General features: G+C 40.2%; 1 protein-coding gene, 2 long non-coding RNA genes, 1 other non-coding gene and 1 pseudogene across 4 annotated transcripts in view; 2 read left to right on the top strand and 3 right to left on the bottom strand.

Annotated features, from left to right (window-relative positions):
• Positions 1-17,439, bottom strand: part of LOC149096035 (uncharacterized) — a 263,969-nt gene that overhangs the window by 91,111 nt on the left and 155,419 nt on the right. The gene's annotated exons all lie outside the window — the stretch shown is intronic.
• Positions 1-17,439, bottom strand: part of LOC149096043 (uncharacterized) — a 110,336-nt gene that overhangs the window by 39,075 nt on the left and 53,822 nt on the right. The window lies entirely within an intron of this gene.
• Positions 3,890-5,616, top strand: LOC149096050 (uncharacterized; annotated as a pseudogene).
• On the bottom strand, positions 6,031-7,862 carry LOC149096049 (uncharacterized). The gene is made up of 2 exons (XM_089281636.1): positions 7,678-7,862; positions 6,031-7,268 (listed from the first exon to the last, which is right to left on the bottom strand). The coding sequence occupies exon 2, from the start codon at positions 7,210-7,212 to the stop codon at positions 6,067-6,069; it is 1,146 nt and encodes a 381-aa protein (XP_089137762.1). The 5' UTR covers positions 7,213-7,268; positions 7,678-7,862; the 3' UTR covers positions 6,031-6,066.
• Positions 12,796-12,868, top strand: Trnaa-ggc (transfer RNA alanine (anticodon GGC)). The gene has a single exon. It is a non-coding gene; the product is annotated as a tRNA-Ala (tRNA).

Here is a 17,439-nt window from a genome sequence, read left to right as displayed (position 1 = left end):
AGAAGTCCTGGGGTGGGGGGGGGGGGGGGGTACGTGCTAATGCGTCGCAGAGCCTGGGTTTTTCGTCCAGTTGAGGTTTAGTACTGAACCTACTGTAAAAGTGCAAGGGCTTATTAATTTATGTTGCCTACACATGTACCAGTTATTACAGTCAACTCGTTTCGAAATGTATTTACTTGTGATACTACTCTTAAACTCTGCCCTAGGGGAGGCGGGGAGGGGTGCTTCCTTGTATCGGCTATATATAGGTATGTCCAGCGTCAGAGGGACATGTGTTTTTTTAAGACATTTTAGTCAGAAGTAGAGTATCGATTTTGGTCATTTTGGTCTTAGACTGGCTATGGTTTTTGCACTCTAGTCTTGAATGAGGTATGATTTTTAGAAGAAGCTACTTTTTTCATCATTATCGATAAGACCAGCAACTAAAGCCATTAACAATACCTTTAACATCATTCTGAACTAGAGAAGTACGGCAGGCCTGAAACAAGGTGTTAATTTAAGGGTCAGGCCATAAATAGGTTAAAAAAATCGCAAACTTTGGTCTTAAATAGGGTAAGTGCTTTGGGAAGCGGGTTGCCCAGCCCCGCCAAATTTGTCAGAAATTCAGAGTATTGTGTGTCAGGCTAAATAAAGCTAAGAGGCAAAAGCATTTGACGCATAATTTTTCCATTTTTCTGCCGGGCAGGTCTTGACTCGAATGGATGCGGCACTCTACGTTTCGTTGTCATTGACGCGGTGTATTTTTCTTTTCAAAAAGGACGCCTCGTGTGTGAGGACAGTTGTGCAATTACTCCTCCACTTTCGGTTGAATATTATGAAGCTAAAATACAAATGCTATTGGTGTTTTCATGGAAACCAGCTCTTGAAATGCCGCGGTATGTCGAAATACAAATTTACTTATTTTTAAAAGTGCGCTCTAAGAAGTAAAGCTATTGGAATTGTGGCGGAAAATTCGAGAAATTCAACTAAATCTGGAAAACGTCCACACCTACGATATGAGGAAATCCTAAAAAGCCATATTGTGCCTATTTTGCAATATACCAACGTTAATTCAATAAATTGCAATATGATGAATTAGTTACCTTCCACAATATATCGTATCTGTCGTATCGTCCAAACGCTCCAAGTGCGTGATCTTTTCCCGTAAACAGCCATAGAAACGGGGTGGGATTGTTATTCCTGACAAGTGTTCTGATTGACCAAAATTATGTCGCCGTAGTTTTGATCTTAATCACATTTAAATCAAGCACGGAAACAGATATCTTCGTTTCTCTATAATACATCGTTTCAGTAAGATTTAGGAACATTTAAGGCGCCCATTATTTCTACCTGCATAACATTTTAATTTCCTTTTCTTTCCGTGCCACGAAATAAAATTTAGTTTCGAGAAGTTATTTTTGCTGAACATGTTTACCTTGTGAATAACAAGCGTTTAACATTCACACTCACTATGTCAATAAATCATGCACTCTGAAACGGAAAACAGTACCATTTCTTGGTTGAACTACACAAAACTAACTGCTTCCATCGGCTTAAAATGTCGCATTGGTGGACAAATCGCGTGGTGTGGCGGCGCCTCTACTTCGAAAATATATTTCTTTTTCACTATCACTCTCAAGTCCCGTTCGCAGTTTTCTTGTGAAAGATAATACCGAGAAACGAGAGTTTCACTGAAATTTTGCAAATGACACATTTTGTTGCGATACACCCAGTTTTGGCTGAAATCTTGCCCGCCGTATTTACATTAAAAATTACGAACTTTACTTTGATTGGATATTACTTCCACTTTGTAAATAGTTCACCCCTGAACTGAAAACAATGCCGTTTCGTTTGACTGTTTCTGAGGAAACGAAACAACAAGTTATTTTTGTTGAACATGTTTACCTTGTGAATTACAAGCGTAACTGGTTGATAACATTCACACCCACTATGTCAATAAATCACTCTGAAATGGAAAACAGTACCATTTCTTCGTTGAACTAAACATAACGAACGGCTTTCATCGGCTTAAAATATCGTATTAGTGGACAAATCGCCCTCCAAAATAAACTTCCTTTCCACTATTACTATCCGAACTGAAGTCCAGTGTGTAGTTTTCCTGTGTATTTTAATACCGAGAAACGAGAGTTTCAGTCGTAATTCCCCATTTTCGAATAAAGCAGCAACTGAAACGTTCGGAACGCCACATTTTGTTGCGATGACCAAATTTCCACCGTATTTACATTAACAATAGAGAGTATAAGCATAACGTTTATATCAGACGGCAAACGGCAAAGATTACCTCTGATTCTTTATTCTTTTCGTCTAATCCTTAAATAAACCTCACAGAAATACAAAAATGTCTCCTACTATTCACCGCAAATACAAATATTTTTACTCTACTACACAGACAGCTAACGATTCATTTTTGTCGTTTGACGTAACGTCATGCTTAATCTCACTAATTACGAACTTTACTCTGATTGGATATTACAAATCACTATGTAAATAGTTCACCACTGAACTGAAAACAATACCGTTACGTTTCTGAGAAAAAGAAACAAAAAGGCCTTCGCACCTCCTCGTCAAAATTATCCTTGAACGAGAGATTTTGAAACTAAAGCTCTTTTAACATACTATACCCTTTTCGTGTACTTCAGCTCGAGGAAACCCTGCCCTTCTATGTCCTTTTATATACAACCAGCCTGAAGAAGGACCCCTTTCGGGCGGAGCTTCCCCCCCCCCCCCCCGTATAGTCAGTCCTTTATAGGAAGTATTCTCCACCCCCGAAAATATTGAAGCACTTCAAGTACTTCGTATAAGCAGGACAAGCAAGGGTAATGAGCCATAATTTTAGCACTTAACTACAGCAAAATCGCCATAAGATGTGTTATTTAAAAAACTGCCGTAAAAGGATAGCATAAATTTGATTAATTTTGTGATTTAGAGGCTATTTCGTAATCGTTGGCGATTACTGCTAACCGCTCATATTCACAAATTAACTTAGGCACAGCTCAAGATTACGAAGTTCTATTCCCCGAAGAAAGCACCACAGGTTATATCGAGAGTGAACTTAACGAAGCGTTACAACAATTCACTTTGTGTTTCTGGATGAAGAGTGCTCTTGTCGGGTGGGCAACCATCTTTTCTCACATGACACCTGACGACAAAAGAGATTTGAGGTTGAGGTGTGGTCCGCAAATGTACAAATGTCACCTAACTTTGGTAGAAGACCAAAGGTGAGGCTCATTTTTCGTATGGACAAAAATCATCAGTTTTGATAGTTCCTTAGTGAGGAGGTTTACTCACCAACATACAGTTCTTACAGAACTACCCTCACCCATACGATCACACTAATAGGAACTATAAATCTGTGACTATCCTGTACATGAAACTCTACTTATTTCTAAAATTTAATTTAATCTCGAGCAGTAGTCGAACTTCTCATTGTAAGATAATCCAACTTCATCTTTTCCTCAGATTGATTTATATGGCTCCTTTAGTGGACAACATGTGGCACCATATCTGTGTGAGCTTGGAGAACGTTCAAGGTCTCTGGGATGTACTCGTTGATGGAGCCGTTATGGCTCACGGTGGTGCCTGGAGTCAAACTCTGAGCGTTCGTCCTGGAAAACTAGTTGTTGGGCAGTCCCAGGGAGTTTACGGCGGAGGATTTACAGTTGGCGAGTCCTTCAAAGGAAAAGTGGCATCTTTAAACATATGGAGCACAAAAATGGCCAACCATGTGATAAAGGAAAAGGCAAAGTCATGCATTCATGATTTAGGGAATGCCGCAGACTGGAGAACATTTCGACATGGCTTTCATGGGAACGCTGAGATCCTTTCACCGCAAACTTGTACTTCTCGCGGTAAGCGAGAATTCCATACAGCAGTAACTGAGAAAAGTGCATGCGTGGTTCAATGATATATATATCCTATATATAGAATTCTAAAGCTTTGACGTCACGTTGTCATGGAAGCAGAATTTTCTGTTCTAAACAAACGCGCTCAGCGAGAAAAATGGTGTCGCTTTCAATCGCTTCGTTGATCTCTTTCTTCTTTGAAGAAAAAAAATCCATTGAGCGGGGAGAAAATCATTATAAATCGGATCATATTGAGTCATTCAGTTACCAACAGGGTGTTCTACGCGGAGAGGTCCATGCAAGCATGAAAAAAAAAAAAAGGTCTACAAAATCACGGTGAGTAGAGCGATCGTTTTTAAACAGTTGCCGAAGTAATATTTGTAGATATTCAGCACGCATCCTCTTGTTTTCTCCTTAAATTTCACAATTCAGCGTTAGTCAGTTTATATTTATTACAACTTCTACGGCTCCTTGAACCAATTAAAGCGTGTAGGCCTTTTTCGTCCGAAAATCGTAAAGCTACGTACGTCTATCAGAGAAATTACGTTCACTTAGTTTCCTTATGTTGTACTTCTCATCTGAACCCTTTTAGATATACCTAAATGAGCAATTTGACATAAAATCCACGGAGTGTGAATGTCCAAGGGGTAAATTCAAATGCAGCCACGCGGCTGCACTTTTTATCCACGGCATTCACAACCTCAGACGCACGGACATCGAGTGCCAATGGAGGAAGAGGAAGTCAAACAGCTCCCTGTCACTGCTGGCAGTCGAAGAAATGTTTCCGCTGCCAAAGAAGTATGTGGCGATTTCCAGAACTCCTGATGCATTAGATCGGTCTGCACTCTATGAAGACTTGAAAGAGTGTGGTAGATTCACTGCATGGTCTGTGCTGGCTTATGAGTCCTGAACCAGCACCCGAAGCCAAACTGCCCACTCCAACAATTGAAGAAATTATTTATTCAGACGAGTTTCTTCAAACCAGAGGGTCCCAACAACAGCTGGATTGCTTGGTACGTAAAGCCAAGGTCGACGAAAGGGATATCGTCTTAGTCAGTGAAATGACTGTGGGCCAGCGAGACAACCCAACCTGGCATCTTGCAAGAAGAGGAAGACTGACTGCAAGCAATTCTAGCTCTGTTTTGCAGGCAAAAAGGGTCACTCCATCCCTTCTGAAACGACTCCTTGGGGAGTATGATTTGTCCCGAGTTAAGGCAGTACAGTGGGGGGTAAACAATGAAACAGAAGCTCTCAGAGCATTTACAAGGTTAACTGGAAAGACTGTCCTGGAAACTGGAATATGGCTGGATGCTTCCGGAATTATTGCTGCCTCCCCTGATGGCCTAGTGGATGAAGATTCTGTTTAGGAAGCAAAGTGTCCCTACACGGAAAGAAACATGACAATTGAAGAGGCAGTCAACACCTCTCCCAATTTCTGCTTGGAGAAAACTGAAGGTGGCCAATATGCTTTGAAGAAAGAACATGTTTATTGGCATCAAATTCAAGGGGAGATGTACTTCTCTCGCCGGAAGTTTTTTTTATTTTGTTATCTGGACAGCTAAAGATGTGGTAGTTTTAAAAATAGCAAGGGATGAAACCTGGAGTGAAAACATTCCAAAGCTTATGCAGTTTTATTTTGATCACCTCTTCCCAAAGGTTGTTGAGGGACAGTTATAACCTTACATGATTGTCATCTATAATAATAATATAAAGAATTTGGGCTTTATGTATTTCCTTGGGGTAATCCCATTAGAAAAGATTGGGAATGTTTGTCGGGCAATTGAAATTGAACCCCTAAAATAGCACAATCTGAGGAAGTCCTGCAGAGCCAGGGCATTTGGATACTTTGTTGTGCAAACTTATTTTTGAAAGTTACCCCCCCCCCCCCCCTTCCCCGACATTACCTCAAGGTCTGAATCTTTCACTGTCTTAGTGTAGATAATTTAAAATTAAAATTTAATTTGTAAAATAAACACCTGACCCACTTAAAGTGCACTTATTCATGATTATTCATTGGGTGTCATAAGGGTGGGCGAGGGTGTAAGAGTGCACTCTGTATACACCAGCCAGAAGACTATTTTTAAGTTAGTGTTAACCCTCATTGTGCGGGTGAAGATATACATGATGTAAATCCACTAATGATTGCAGATTTATTTCACTCCAAATAACTAATGTATTTTATCTAGTTAATACTTAATTCCATTTCAACAATAAATATTTATTATTAATCAAATTCATAACCCTCACATCCCTCCTTGATGAGAGGAAACTGTAAATTGACTAGTGATGCACACAATTGAAATATGTTGTCTGCATGACAACGCAAATATGAGGGTATAAAACTTAAGATCTTAAAGTCCTTAAGCCTAGCATTTGCCCGATCAACATGAATTCTGCATTTTGCTATGGCTTTTGTTGCCCTTGCTTCACTCTCGGCGAATGCACCATTGTTTAAAAGAGGTGGTATATTTACAGAAACACCATTTAGTACAAGGTCCTGTATAACGAAACCCTTGTCTGCCAGGACCATATCTCCAGCAGTTAGGTGGTTTAGCAATCCTGATTGCTGCACAATTGCCTTGTCGGATATCGACCCTGGATAAAGTTTACTTACATAAGTAATAATACCATTTGGGGCTACACCCACAATAACTTTGAAGGAATGCATTCCCCTATAGTTAGAATGGGTAGCATTTTGCTGGCTCATTAGCCCAGGTGTGGCAATCTCAATATCTGTACAGTCTATTACAACTCTACAAGAACCAAATTGACTAAAAGAAGATGGGGCAGACAACTTGTTCTTATCCCTACTTGGAATTGATGTCATGAGGTCATTAAATAAAATTGAGTGCACTACATGAATGAAGGTTGTTACAATATTTGCTATTGTGAATACACTGCAATTAAATAACTGTGCAAGGTGAAGGTTTGTATAATTTTGTCTTACTTTCATCAAGGTAATAAATATTTGGTCTTCAAAAGTAATTGATTCAACTTTCCAACCAGCAAAGTAATTGATGGCCTGTTTGAACCTGCATGTATAATTAACAACAATATGAAAAACTTCCTTTGTTGGAAGCCCAGTCTCCATCTTTAAACCATTTTCATCAATTGCTGACACTGTGTAATGTTTTTGCAAGTAGTCATTTTTTTCTTTAAGGTCCATTAGGTCCCTTTCTGCTTGTTGCAGTTCTGCTTCCAGGATAATTTCTCTTGTTGTTGATGGTCTCTCCAAAATTTCCCCAGTGTCTTCTTGACTCCTTCTTTGCTGGCTCGATTTTTTTCTTCTTTTTTGGCTTTCCTTCTTCTGCAGCGAAGAGTTTGTCTTGATTTCTCTTGAAAATTTCAGGACCATTGCTTTTATTTCCATCTCTGAAATGGCAACTGCAGACTCGGGCGTGTTTTCCTGGCTCTCTATCTTGTCTCCTGTAGCGGAAAGAGGATTATTTTAGCTGCATATTTTGAAAAGAAACCACCTTCTTTTAAAATAAAATAAAATGCAAATACTGTGGGCATTGGTAAACGTATAAAGCTGGATTATTAAAAGCAACTACAACCAAACCTGTAGTATCTAACATTAATTTCAAGCTAGTCAAACGTTAATTCTCCTCTTCAAGGAAAGACATTTAAAATCTGCAGAAAGGCCACCTGACAACCCATAACAAATAGTAAGCAAACTGTATGAACTTCGTAATAAATGTGAGCTTGAACTTAGTTTCATAACAAAGATGGTGACAGTCTATATGCATCAACGCGACTGCGTGCAAACGTACTTTTCTTATAACGTATGTATCATGATCCGGGATAAGTATTTAAACCTCTGACCTTTACTAACCTCAGTAGGCGAACCCATCTTCTGTATTCATCCAGCTTTTTCTCCTTGTTAGAGAATCCGAAAAACCGGCACGTATGGCTTTCCGAGTGATGGTCACACTCGGGCGCGAAGCAATGCACCATTTCGATTGTTTCCTTTCAAATTCCTTTTCAGTTTTACAACTTTCATGTGAATTACAACGTCAATCGTATACGAAGTCTCCTGGTGCTTTTCTAAACGATAATTACACCCTTGACCTATTCAATATAAAAGCTACGAAAAGGATGCGCAATATGACAAGCGTTTGTTTAGAACAGGAATTTTTGGCGCCATGGTAACGTGACGTCACACTTCAGGACTCTATAGGGAAGAGACTATAATAATAGTTTCTTGGTATATAATTAACATAGGGCCGGGAGCGTTTAATATATATTATAATTTATCATATTGCTCTGTACAAGGACTGGGAGGATCTTGACCCCGGTCGTGTGCACAGACCTCACTGTGTTCGGTCTGTAATCACGACCTCTGTCAAGATTCTCCCTTACAGACCTCCTGCTCGGTTAATAAGACCTAAGTCTTGACAGTGGCTGTGTGATAACAGAAGGGCTTCAAATGCTTTTATGTTAATGCAGAAAAATTATTAGTTTCTTCGAGAACAACTTACCCAATCGTAAGCCTAGCCTGCAGAGTAAGTACCCCATACCGGCAGTCCGAACTGTTAAAAATCTATGCCCTGTTTTGTTGTTCTAGAACAAAATGGCTAAACAATCAAACAAAACCTACCCTACTCTACTCCATTTCACTCCACTCCACTTCAATCCACTCTTCTCCACTCTGGTCTTCTCAAGGGGGGATAGTTCCTCGGGAAGTAAGAACCAGGCTCAATGTAATAAATCGGGGAAGGAAGTTGAGGGAAACATGTCAATGATTGACCGTGCCTCATCATTCAGAGATTACACTTTGTCAACTGGTTTGCATGACAATGGCTGGCATCACCTCTCCCTGACATGGAGAAACACGGATGGAAAGGCGTGTTTGTTTGTAGATGGGATCAAGCTGACGTGTGTAACTAACTACCAGACCGGTCAGACAATCGCTGCAAATGGAAAGTTTATTCTGGGCCAGGAAAAAGACTCATTGGGTACAGTAGCTGATGGGTTTATTTGTTATTGACCTTGCATGAGGTCCTTTCTGGAGAGATGTATGTCGAGTTCTTTTTTTCTTTCTGTCGTTCTTTTTTTTTTTGTTTGTTTTTGTTTGTTTGTTTGTTTGTTTGTTTTTTTGCTGCGACTCGCTAATTACAAAAAGAACGAGACCATTATTTTCTAATACGGACCGATTAAGTTAATAGTATTTGTTATAACGGCTTGTATATAAAAAAAAAAAAATTCTGCTGACAAATTTATGTGTCGTTGTAGGCCATTCTCGCTAAAAGTGCGCGTGCAAAAGTCAAGAATTCACTTACGTTTTTCGACCGTTTGCAGGTCGTTCGTTTGAAGTGGTTTTAAAAATTCCACTTTTTCGCCTATCATGAAGGAAAATTCTAGTGACTGTACTTAAGAGCAAACAGTTCTCTTTTGGGCAATGTTTTGAGCAGTTTGGACGGTCTGTATTGCAAAATTAGGACCTCTTAAGTAACCATTTAGTATTGGTATCATTTTCATCTTAGACCAGTTTTCCATTGAAAGACATGTACAGGTTATTGATTGTGTGGTGACACCTGTAACAGATGAAAGGCAACTGAGATTTTTTTTACTAGGGGTTGGGAGACAGGGGTGGGGGTTGACTTCACTTTTTCCTCATTGGTCTGTCAACGGTGGAGCCAAAAGGCCTGAAAATGGGTTATTTAGACCTTTTTTCAGTTCAGTTTATGTTAATCCTCTGTTGTACTTTCTGTGCTCCCGAGTCTACTCAATGTAGCAGTAAGAAAACAGAAGGATACTAGCTTACTCTTTATCATGATCTCGATCTTGAAACCTGTTCTAGAGGAACAGGGATTGAAATTCACAAATGGTCGACTGATATTTATCATCCTTCAGCTACAAAAAAATTATTTCAGTACATTGCAGTGTTCATGTATGTATGTAGTATGTGAAACCATAGTTAATAGAGAGAAATGGTTATGAAACCTGGCAAAGTTCTTCGCTGTATGTTTTTTTTTTTTTGAGGTTACTTTGGGAGTTGACCCTGCACAAACCTGGCAAAATACAAAAGGTGGTTAGGTGTGCTGATACAACTATCCAATAGAAGCATTGCCGTTATGTAATAATGCACAGTCTATGATCATACAACAAACGATGTGCAGAGTCAAGGACCTTCCAACATACATCTTAGCCTGTTAGTTTGCTTGTTTGATGTTTATCGGGCCTCTTAACCATTATTCCCTCGATTAACTACGATGAAATGAATGCGTTCGTCCTTAAAAATTTGCGTTCCCTAATTGCTTTTCTTTGTGTGGTTTTGTTTAAAGGTGATGGCTTTGATTCTGGCCAGGCATATCAAGGTAGCATCAGCCGAGTGAACGTTTGTAATTTTAGAATTACCGAGAAAATAATAAAGCAGATGTCGAGGGAATGTGGATTGGTGAGTGGAAATGTAGTCTCTTAGTACAACTTTAAGAATAACATCTTTGGAGATGTACAGATCATTACTCCTTCATCATGCTCGCTTGCAGGTGGGTCTGGGATTCTAGGAGGGTTGCAGTAGGCTTAACCGTCAACCGTCAAATGGCCAAGACATGAACCGTCAACCGTTACAAACGCAATATTTTTACCATCAACCGTCAAATTAGCAAGCCAATATTAGCCGTGAAATTTCTCAGATATCCTCAAGAACTAAAGGATTGTCTCAAATAAGCTCAAGTTATGCTGTTTATAAATGATTCTCGGGAGCAGGCTAGTAATACGTCCAGCGGTAACAAAGGTGATGAAATTACGCTAATTAGACTCGTACTTGCAGCCCAAAGACCTAATTTTTAACGCGCGAAAAATAGGACTAAATGGATTAATTAAATATGGGCAAAATTGTATCCTTTTATGAAAAATAGCAGGCAAATTTGCGCTTTAATTTCATGTTATAAACGTCATTTCGAAAAATTAGCCGTCCATCGTCAAGTGACCTAAAATTCGACCGTAACTCTTCAAAACGGCACTCCACCCTATTGAGACTCTCTTCTTGTTTTGGAACGTTGAGACGTTAGGAAATAAAATGGTGACGTAGTGTTTAATTAGTCTGTTTGAAGTTTAAAAATCCTGTTCACAGTCCTCTGGAGCACGATAGCTGCCATCAGTACTGAGTTATATCAGAATAAGGTTCTTTAAGGCCGTGTGTACTAACTGGTGTACACAGGAACTACACTTCTTCTGGCGACTGTTGTTAGTAATGCTGCTGTTTCTGCTTAATACCACAACAGGCCATTTCCGAATTACCTCAAGCCTCTTTCTCAAAGTGAGTTTTGGTGCCCATCCTTTCATATGAAACTGATATTTAATTCATTCACATTCAAATTAAATTCATTTTCATATGAATAACTGTGCACCAGGGCTCACTTTGATAGACAGGTGTAAGGCAACCCGGAAATGGGCTATTGTCCTGATGTAAATAACGTTGTGTAAAACGCACCGATGTGTGTCATAGTTCTATAATTCTCTTTTTCAGTGTCCACAGTTCAAGTTAAGAGAGATGAGTACTGTCAAAACTGTTACGGCAGTGCATCAAAAGCGGATTGAGGGACAACTCTAAGAGCATTGTTTGATAGCAAACACAACCAAGTTGGAAAAATATGGCGTTGTTTTTATGACTTGGCACTTACTACAGACTCACACTCAAAGTTGTATGCGTATGACACAGTGGAGAACTCAAAATGCTTGCATACGATTCCGGGAAGCCTGTTGCCTATAAATGATTGAAGGAACACTGTTATTCATGATACAACTGCTGCGTTCTCTCTTAGCAGAAGGAGCCACGTTCTGTAGACGATGAGAGAATAGTATTTAAGAAATAGAAAACATGATCTCCGTGTTTCTATGGAGTTTTAATAAAAATCTACAAACGTTCTTTCTAGGAAGCCGTTCTCAGATTGGCTACGCTACTCACTATCTATTTTGTTGTAGATAGTGATTAGTGTGCCAGTGAGCGCTTGTTAACAAAAAGATTGAAAGTGAAGAATGATCATCGCAGTTAATTTTCCAATTTAAGCAATTGGAACGAAGAAGCCTGAAAAAATTAGGGCTTCAACGGGATTCGAACCCGTGACCTCCGCGATACCGGTGCGATGCTCTACCAACTGAGCTATGAAGCCACACATTGGGAGCGAGATCAATTAATTGAGTTCATATCTTCCCGTGAGGAGTGAAATGATGTGAAGTTTATATGAAATAATTCATATATGAACTGCGGTAGTAGATGAAAGTGAAGAATGATCATCGCAGTTAATTTTCCAATTTAAGCAATTGGAAAGAGGAAGCCTGAAAAAAAAAAAAAAAAAAAAAAAATCAGGGCTTCAACGGGATTCGAACCCGTGACCTCCGCGATACCGGTGCGATGCTCTACCAACTGAGCTATGAAGCCACACATTGGGAGCGAGATCAATTAATTGAGTTCATATCTTCCCGTGAGGAGTGAAATGATGTGAAGTTTATATGAAATAATTCATATATGAACTGCGGTAGTAGATGAAAGTGAAGAATGATCATCGCAGTTAATTTTCCAATTTAAGCAATTGGAAAGAGGAAGCCTGAAAAAAAAAAAAAAAAAAAAATCAGGGCTTCAACGGGATTCGAACCCGTGATCTCCGCGATACCGGTGCGATGCTCTACCAACTGAGCTATGAAGCCACACATTGGGAAGATATGAACTCAATTAATTGATCTCGCTCCCAATGTGTGGTTTCATAGCTCAGTTGGTAGAGCATCGTACCGGTATCGCGGAGGTCACGGGTTCGAATCCCGTTGAAGCCCTGATTTTTTCAGGCTTCTTCTTTCTAATTGCTTAAATTGGAAAATTAACTGCGATGATCATTCTTCACTTTCATCTACTACCGCAGTTCGTATATGAATTATTTCACATAAACTTCACATCATTTCACTCCTCACGGGAAGATATGAACTCAATTAATTGACCTCGCTCCCAATGTGTGGCTTCATAGCTCAGTTGGTAGAACATCGCACCGGCATCGCGGAGGTCACGGGTTCGAATCCCGTTGAAGCCCTCATTTTTTCAGGTTCCTTCTTTCCAATGGCTTAAATTGAAAAATTAACTGCGATAATCATTCTTCACTTTCATCTACTACCGCAGTTCATATATGAATTATTTCATATAAACTTCACAACAAAAAGACTGTCGCGTCTTTGCGTCTTCCAGTTGTCTGTGAAGGGGATTTAGATAAAGTTTGAAGTTTATGGCACTACCTAAGTTCGTCAAGGATGTTACAACTTCAATGTCGTGGTTATTGACGGTGATGCGCTCATGTGAGTTGTTATTCATCCTTATGATCTGTGTCTTCCCAGTATTGATGTTAAGTCCTAGTTTGGATAAGACCGCTTCAATGTGTGTAATTTTCTCTTGCATCTGAGAGTTAGTGTGAGCCAAAGGTGCCAAATCATCGGTACAAGTCTTCAAGTTGGTCTACAAGGGCCGACTGTATTTGATTCCTTGAATCAATTGTGGTCTCTTTCATTTCCCAGTCGATGGAGAGAAGGAAAAGAAACGGTGATAGCAGACAAGCCTGTCTGAGCCCCGTTTTAACGTTTCAGGTAAACCACCATCATGGAGAATGCTGCAGCTCGTGCATTGCCTTCGTACGTTTTCCTCACTAACGCTATAATCTTTCTAGAAATTCCGTAGCTCACCATATCCCACAAGATATTTCTATCCAGACTGTCAAACGCCTTTCCATAGTCTACGAAGTTTAAATAGAGTGGAGACCTCCATACAAGGGACTGTCCCATAATTATACAAAGGGTGGCTGTTTGATCTGAAGTTGACCTTCAATCATGGACAAAAGTCTTGGGACAAATTTACACTTTTGGTGCTTTTGCACACACGCCAGACGCGAATACAACTTCACCCGCCTAACCTCGCCCCCCCCCCCCCCCCCAACCCCCATACAATGTTGAAAACTAGTACTTGCAATTTCACCTGATTTTTAACATTGTGTTGGTTGGGGATGGGGGACAGCAACGCGTTTTGAAAGGATATAGCAGCGTTTTTTGCAAACTTCAGTTCTAAAACACAGATAATTCGTTGCATTACATAAGTGTCCCAAAAAATTTTGTCCACGATTGCCTGATTTTCACGTCTCGTGGAAATATGCACAATCAGGGCGTTTTTTTTTAGCGCTAAATGCGTTTAGAACCCGAGAATGTGAACATCTGAGATTAGAAAGGCATTTCTGAGAACTTTACCCAGCCTTTCCGTATTTTTCATTGGTTTTGGACCGATCGGGAAGGGTGTTGATCTCAAATAATCTAGAAACGTTTGTATGTTATGGCAGTGATAACGGCGTCGCTTGATTTGGATACGTAACGAATTGTTTACATTATAATGTACAGTTTTGCAGATACTTCAAGTACTTAAACGACAAATTTGGTATTCAAAGTGAGTACTGTTGCTGAGAACCGTTGAGTTATGCAAATAAGGATTGACCAACTCATTGTCCACAACACTAAAAAAATGTCACACAATATTGTTTCGTAAATAAATGAAGGAAATGACTTCCACTGGCGGGAAACAACTTAGCTTGCTGATATTTGGTTCGATACCCTTTCGACGAAATTATAGTTTACGATACTCGCTCACTGCATGTATCATATTCATGATACAGATGACTTTCGGGGTGAAAATCTTCCGTTTTCCTTCCAAAAAAAAAAAGACATTTACTCGCTGTTCGACAGACATTCTTGTCATATGCACAATAATCTATAATGCCTTATGCTCGTTGCTGCCTTGAGCGTTAACCACGTGTGTCCTTTCAAATACCTCACGCGCGAGTACGGGATAGAACAAATTCCGATTTACACCACGCGTTTGCGTTGGGAAAAATGGAAAAGAAAAATAAACAGCTTAAATAAACCACAAAATAGCTCAAAAATAATCTTTGTATTACGATCAATTCACAGTGTCGAGAGGAAACACATTTAGACTGTGTGATAGCAAGTGATATTGTGATATTTCAGTGATAAGTGATATTTTATTTCTCAACTGAAATTCAGACATGTAGACGGCCTGAACCCTGCCCAATTCTCACGCAGCGTCTCGTCTACGGCATTCCTCATACGATTTAGAATAATTATATTTGGTACTTTCCCAGTTGTAGACAGAAGCATGATTCCTCTACAGTTCATACACTAGCTGAGGTTGCCTTTCTTGGGTATTTTGACCAGGATTCCATCCTTCCACTCTGATAGTATACATTCCTGTTCCCAGATCTTTGCTGGGAGACTGCAACATGCTCACTGAGGTGTTAATATCAGTTTTCCGTATCTCTGCAGGAATGTTTTCGGTTCCTGTTGCTTTGTTGTTCTTTGGCGATCTGATTGCTTCTCCAACTTTGGTTTCGGTCTGGGGCTCACAATTTATATCTCCTGGTTGGATGGTGGTAGTATTAGAGGATTGGTTGGCGGAGGCCTATTGGGAAGTTGTTGAAAGTGCTCTACCCATCTGTTCCTCTGATCTTCAGTTGCTGTAAGTAGGCAACCGTTTAAATCTCTAATTTAGTGGTAGTAGATATCCATGCTTTGTGTTGTTACTTCTTTCGGCGCAGTACTGTCTAACTGATCTTCTTAGTTTGAGCGGCAGTTTACCAATTAAGAGATGGTGGTCTGAGCTAGTATCTGCTCCCCTCATCATTCTGACATTTAGTAGTGTCTTGATATGCAGGGGTGGTCTATCTTGAGTTGCATGGTCTGTTTCCAGACTTGCAGGAAGGCCCGTTCTACGCTACAAAAAGTCTGCAAATCGATCCGGCAGGTTGGGAGGTAGTGGCTGAAGACCGCAGGGAATGGAGAAGGACCGTACCGTGAAGGCATGTGTCCAGAGGAGCGAGCTAGAGCTGAGGAGTTGAGAGAACATCAGTGCGAAGAGAGGAGGCCAGAGAGCAGATTCCCCGCCCTCAGAGCCAGGCGCGACTCTCACCTGCAACAGAATTGGCATATATACAGCCACAGCACGCGCTGCAACTCAACCGCAAACTGACTCATGGCGCAGAGTTCCACTGTCTCCCGAGACAGACGGATGCCAACAACAGGGTTAGGCGAGACCCAAGTGGCGTTGTGTATTTTTTTTTTTTCTGAGGGAAAGCGGATCATCCAATTACGAGCTCGTCCTCTGCACATAAGTCCGGAAATCTCTCTCCATTATTGTTCATATCACCTAAACCATGTGTGCCCATCACTTCTTCATAACCGGTGTTACAGCTTCTAATCTTGGCATTCATGTCTCCCATTAAGATGGTCAGACATTGAGCCTTGAGACGATGAGCCTTTCATAACAAGTCTTTCACCTCCTCGTTAGCATCATTAGTAAGTGCATAATACGTGATAAATCTGGTGAGTATCCAAAGCATGATAGAGATCTCCAGCTCATAATCTAGTTATTAAACAGAAACACAATTTCTAACCCGCAATCATCCAGAATTTTTCCTTTTGGCTATTTTCCAAAAGCTTATAAAATTCTTAATAAAAATTGAGCTCAAAAGATACTATTACTTACCAGTCAGAGTCAGAGACGGAAATACAAACGTAAGGATAGGGGATCGGAATTTCCCTAAATCGCCAAATTTCAACTACAGTGGAAGCTCTCTTAACGGACACTCTCGTAAGCGGACAGCTTCGCACGTACGACCCCCTTCACAAAACCCCGTTTGAACTCCCATACGAACTCTGTATTTACTCATTCTGCAGGCGCACGTTTTCGTAAGCGGCAGCGGACACTTTGAGTGCTGGTGATTTAGACATTTCCTTTGTTCTTAGTCTCCCGTAAGCGGACATCTGTTAGTTAGTACTGCAGTTAGAATTGTCCTGAAATTCTAACTCGTCCGAGTGATAAAATTCACTCTCAGAGTGTTCCTCCCCGTCACTCATTCTCAGCCACTATAATTTTCAGACCAAAAACAAATCGATGGTTTGTTAATTACCTTTTGCTTGCAAGCCCGTAATCGGCCCGTGGGCATTACGGGAGAATAATGGCCCACAATTCAGTGACAATTAGCCAATCAGAGCGCGCGTTATATCGCCTACAAACACAAGCCATATAAATATATATAGCTTAATTTTATTGGATTTTAATTTTACAAAACGACCGGAAGTCGATGTGACAAAAACAACAACAAGTGGGAAATCACATGACATGCGCGCCGTTTGTAAAATTAGTTCAATGAAAAATTTGAGAGCGAAGCAAGCGAATTTGCTGAATTAAATTGCAATCAAGTCAAATTCAAGAAACGTCTATCAAATGAAGGAGATATAACCTTGGTCAGAAAGTTTGAAAAGCGTTCAAGTTCGCGTCATGGAGAAGAGCCAAATAATTGTGCACTTGCACATTGCCATTGTAATAATGCTGCGGAAAACTTTGATCGCCATGTGACACAGACGTTGTGCCAAAAGTACTCTCGACAAGATCTCTCTCAGGGTTCCCTTGCTTTGAAAGCCTTGGCATTTCGAGCTGTATGTGTGGAGTTCATTGTTGGTCAGTTTTAGAGTCAAGGAGAGAAACTATTTTAGCGTCAGATTCATCTTCAGAATCTCTGAGGCCACCTGGTAGTTTTTCGTGGCTGGTAAAGAA

This window comes from Orbicella faveolata, unplaced genomic scaffold (assembly GCF_042242905.1).
Source record: "Orbicella faveolata isolate gen_17 unplaced genomic scaffold, um_ofav_v1 contig_48, whole genome shotgun sequence".
NCBI classification, from domain to species: Eukaryota; Metazoa; Cnidaria; class Anthozoa; order Scleractinia; family Merulinidae; genus Orbicella; species Orbicella faveolata.
The sequence above is the reverse complement of the archived record's forward strand: the minus strand, read 5'-3'. Positions and strand labels throughout refer to the sequence as shown.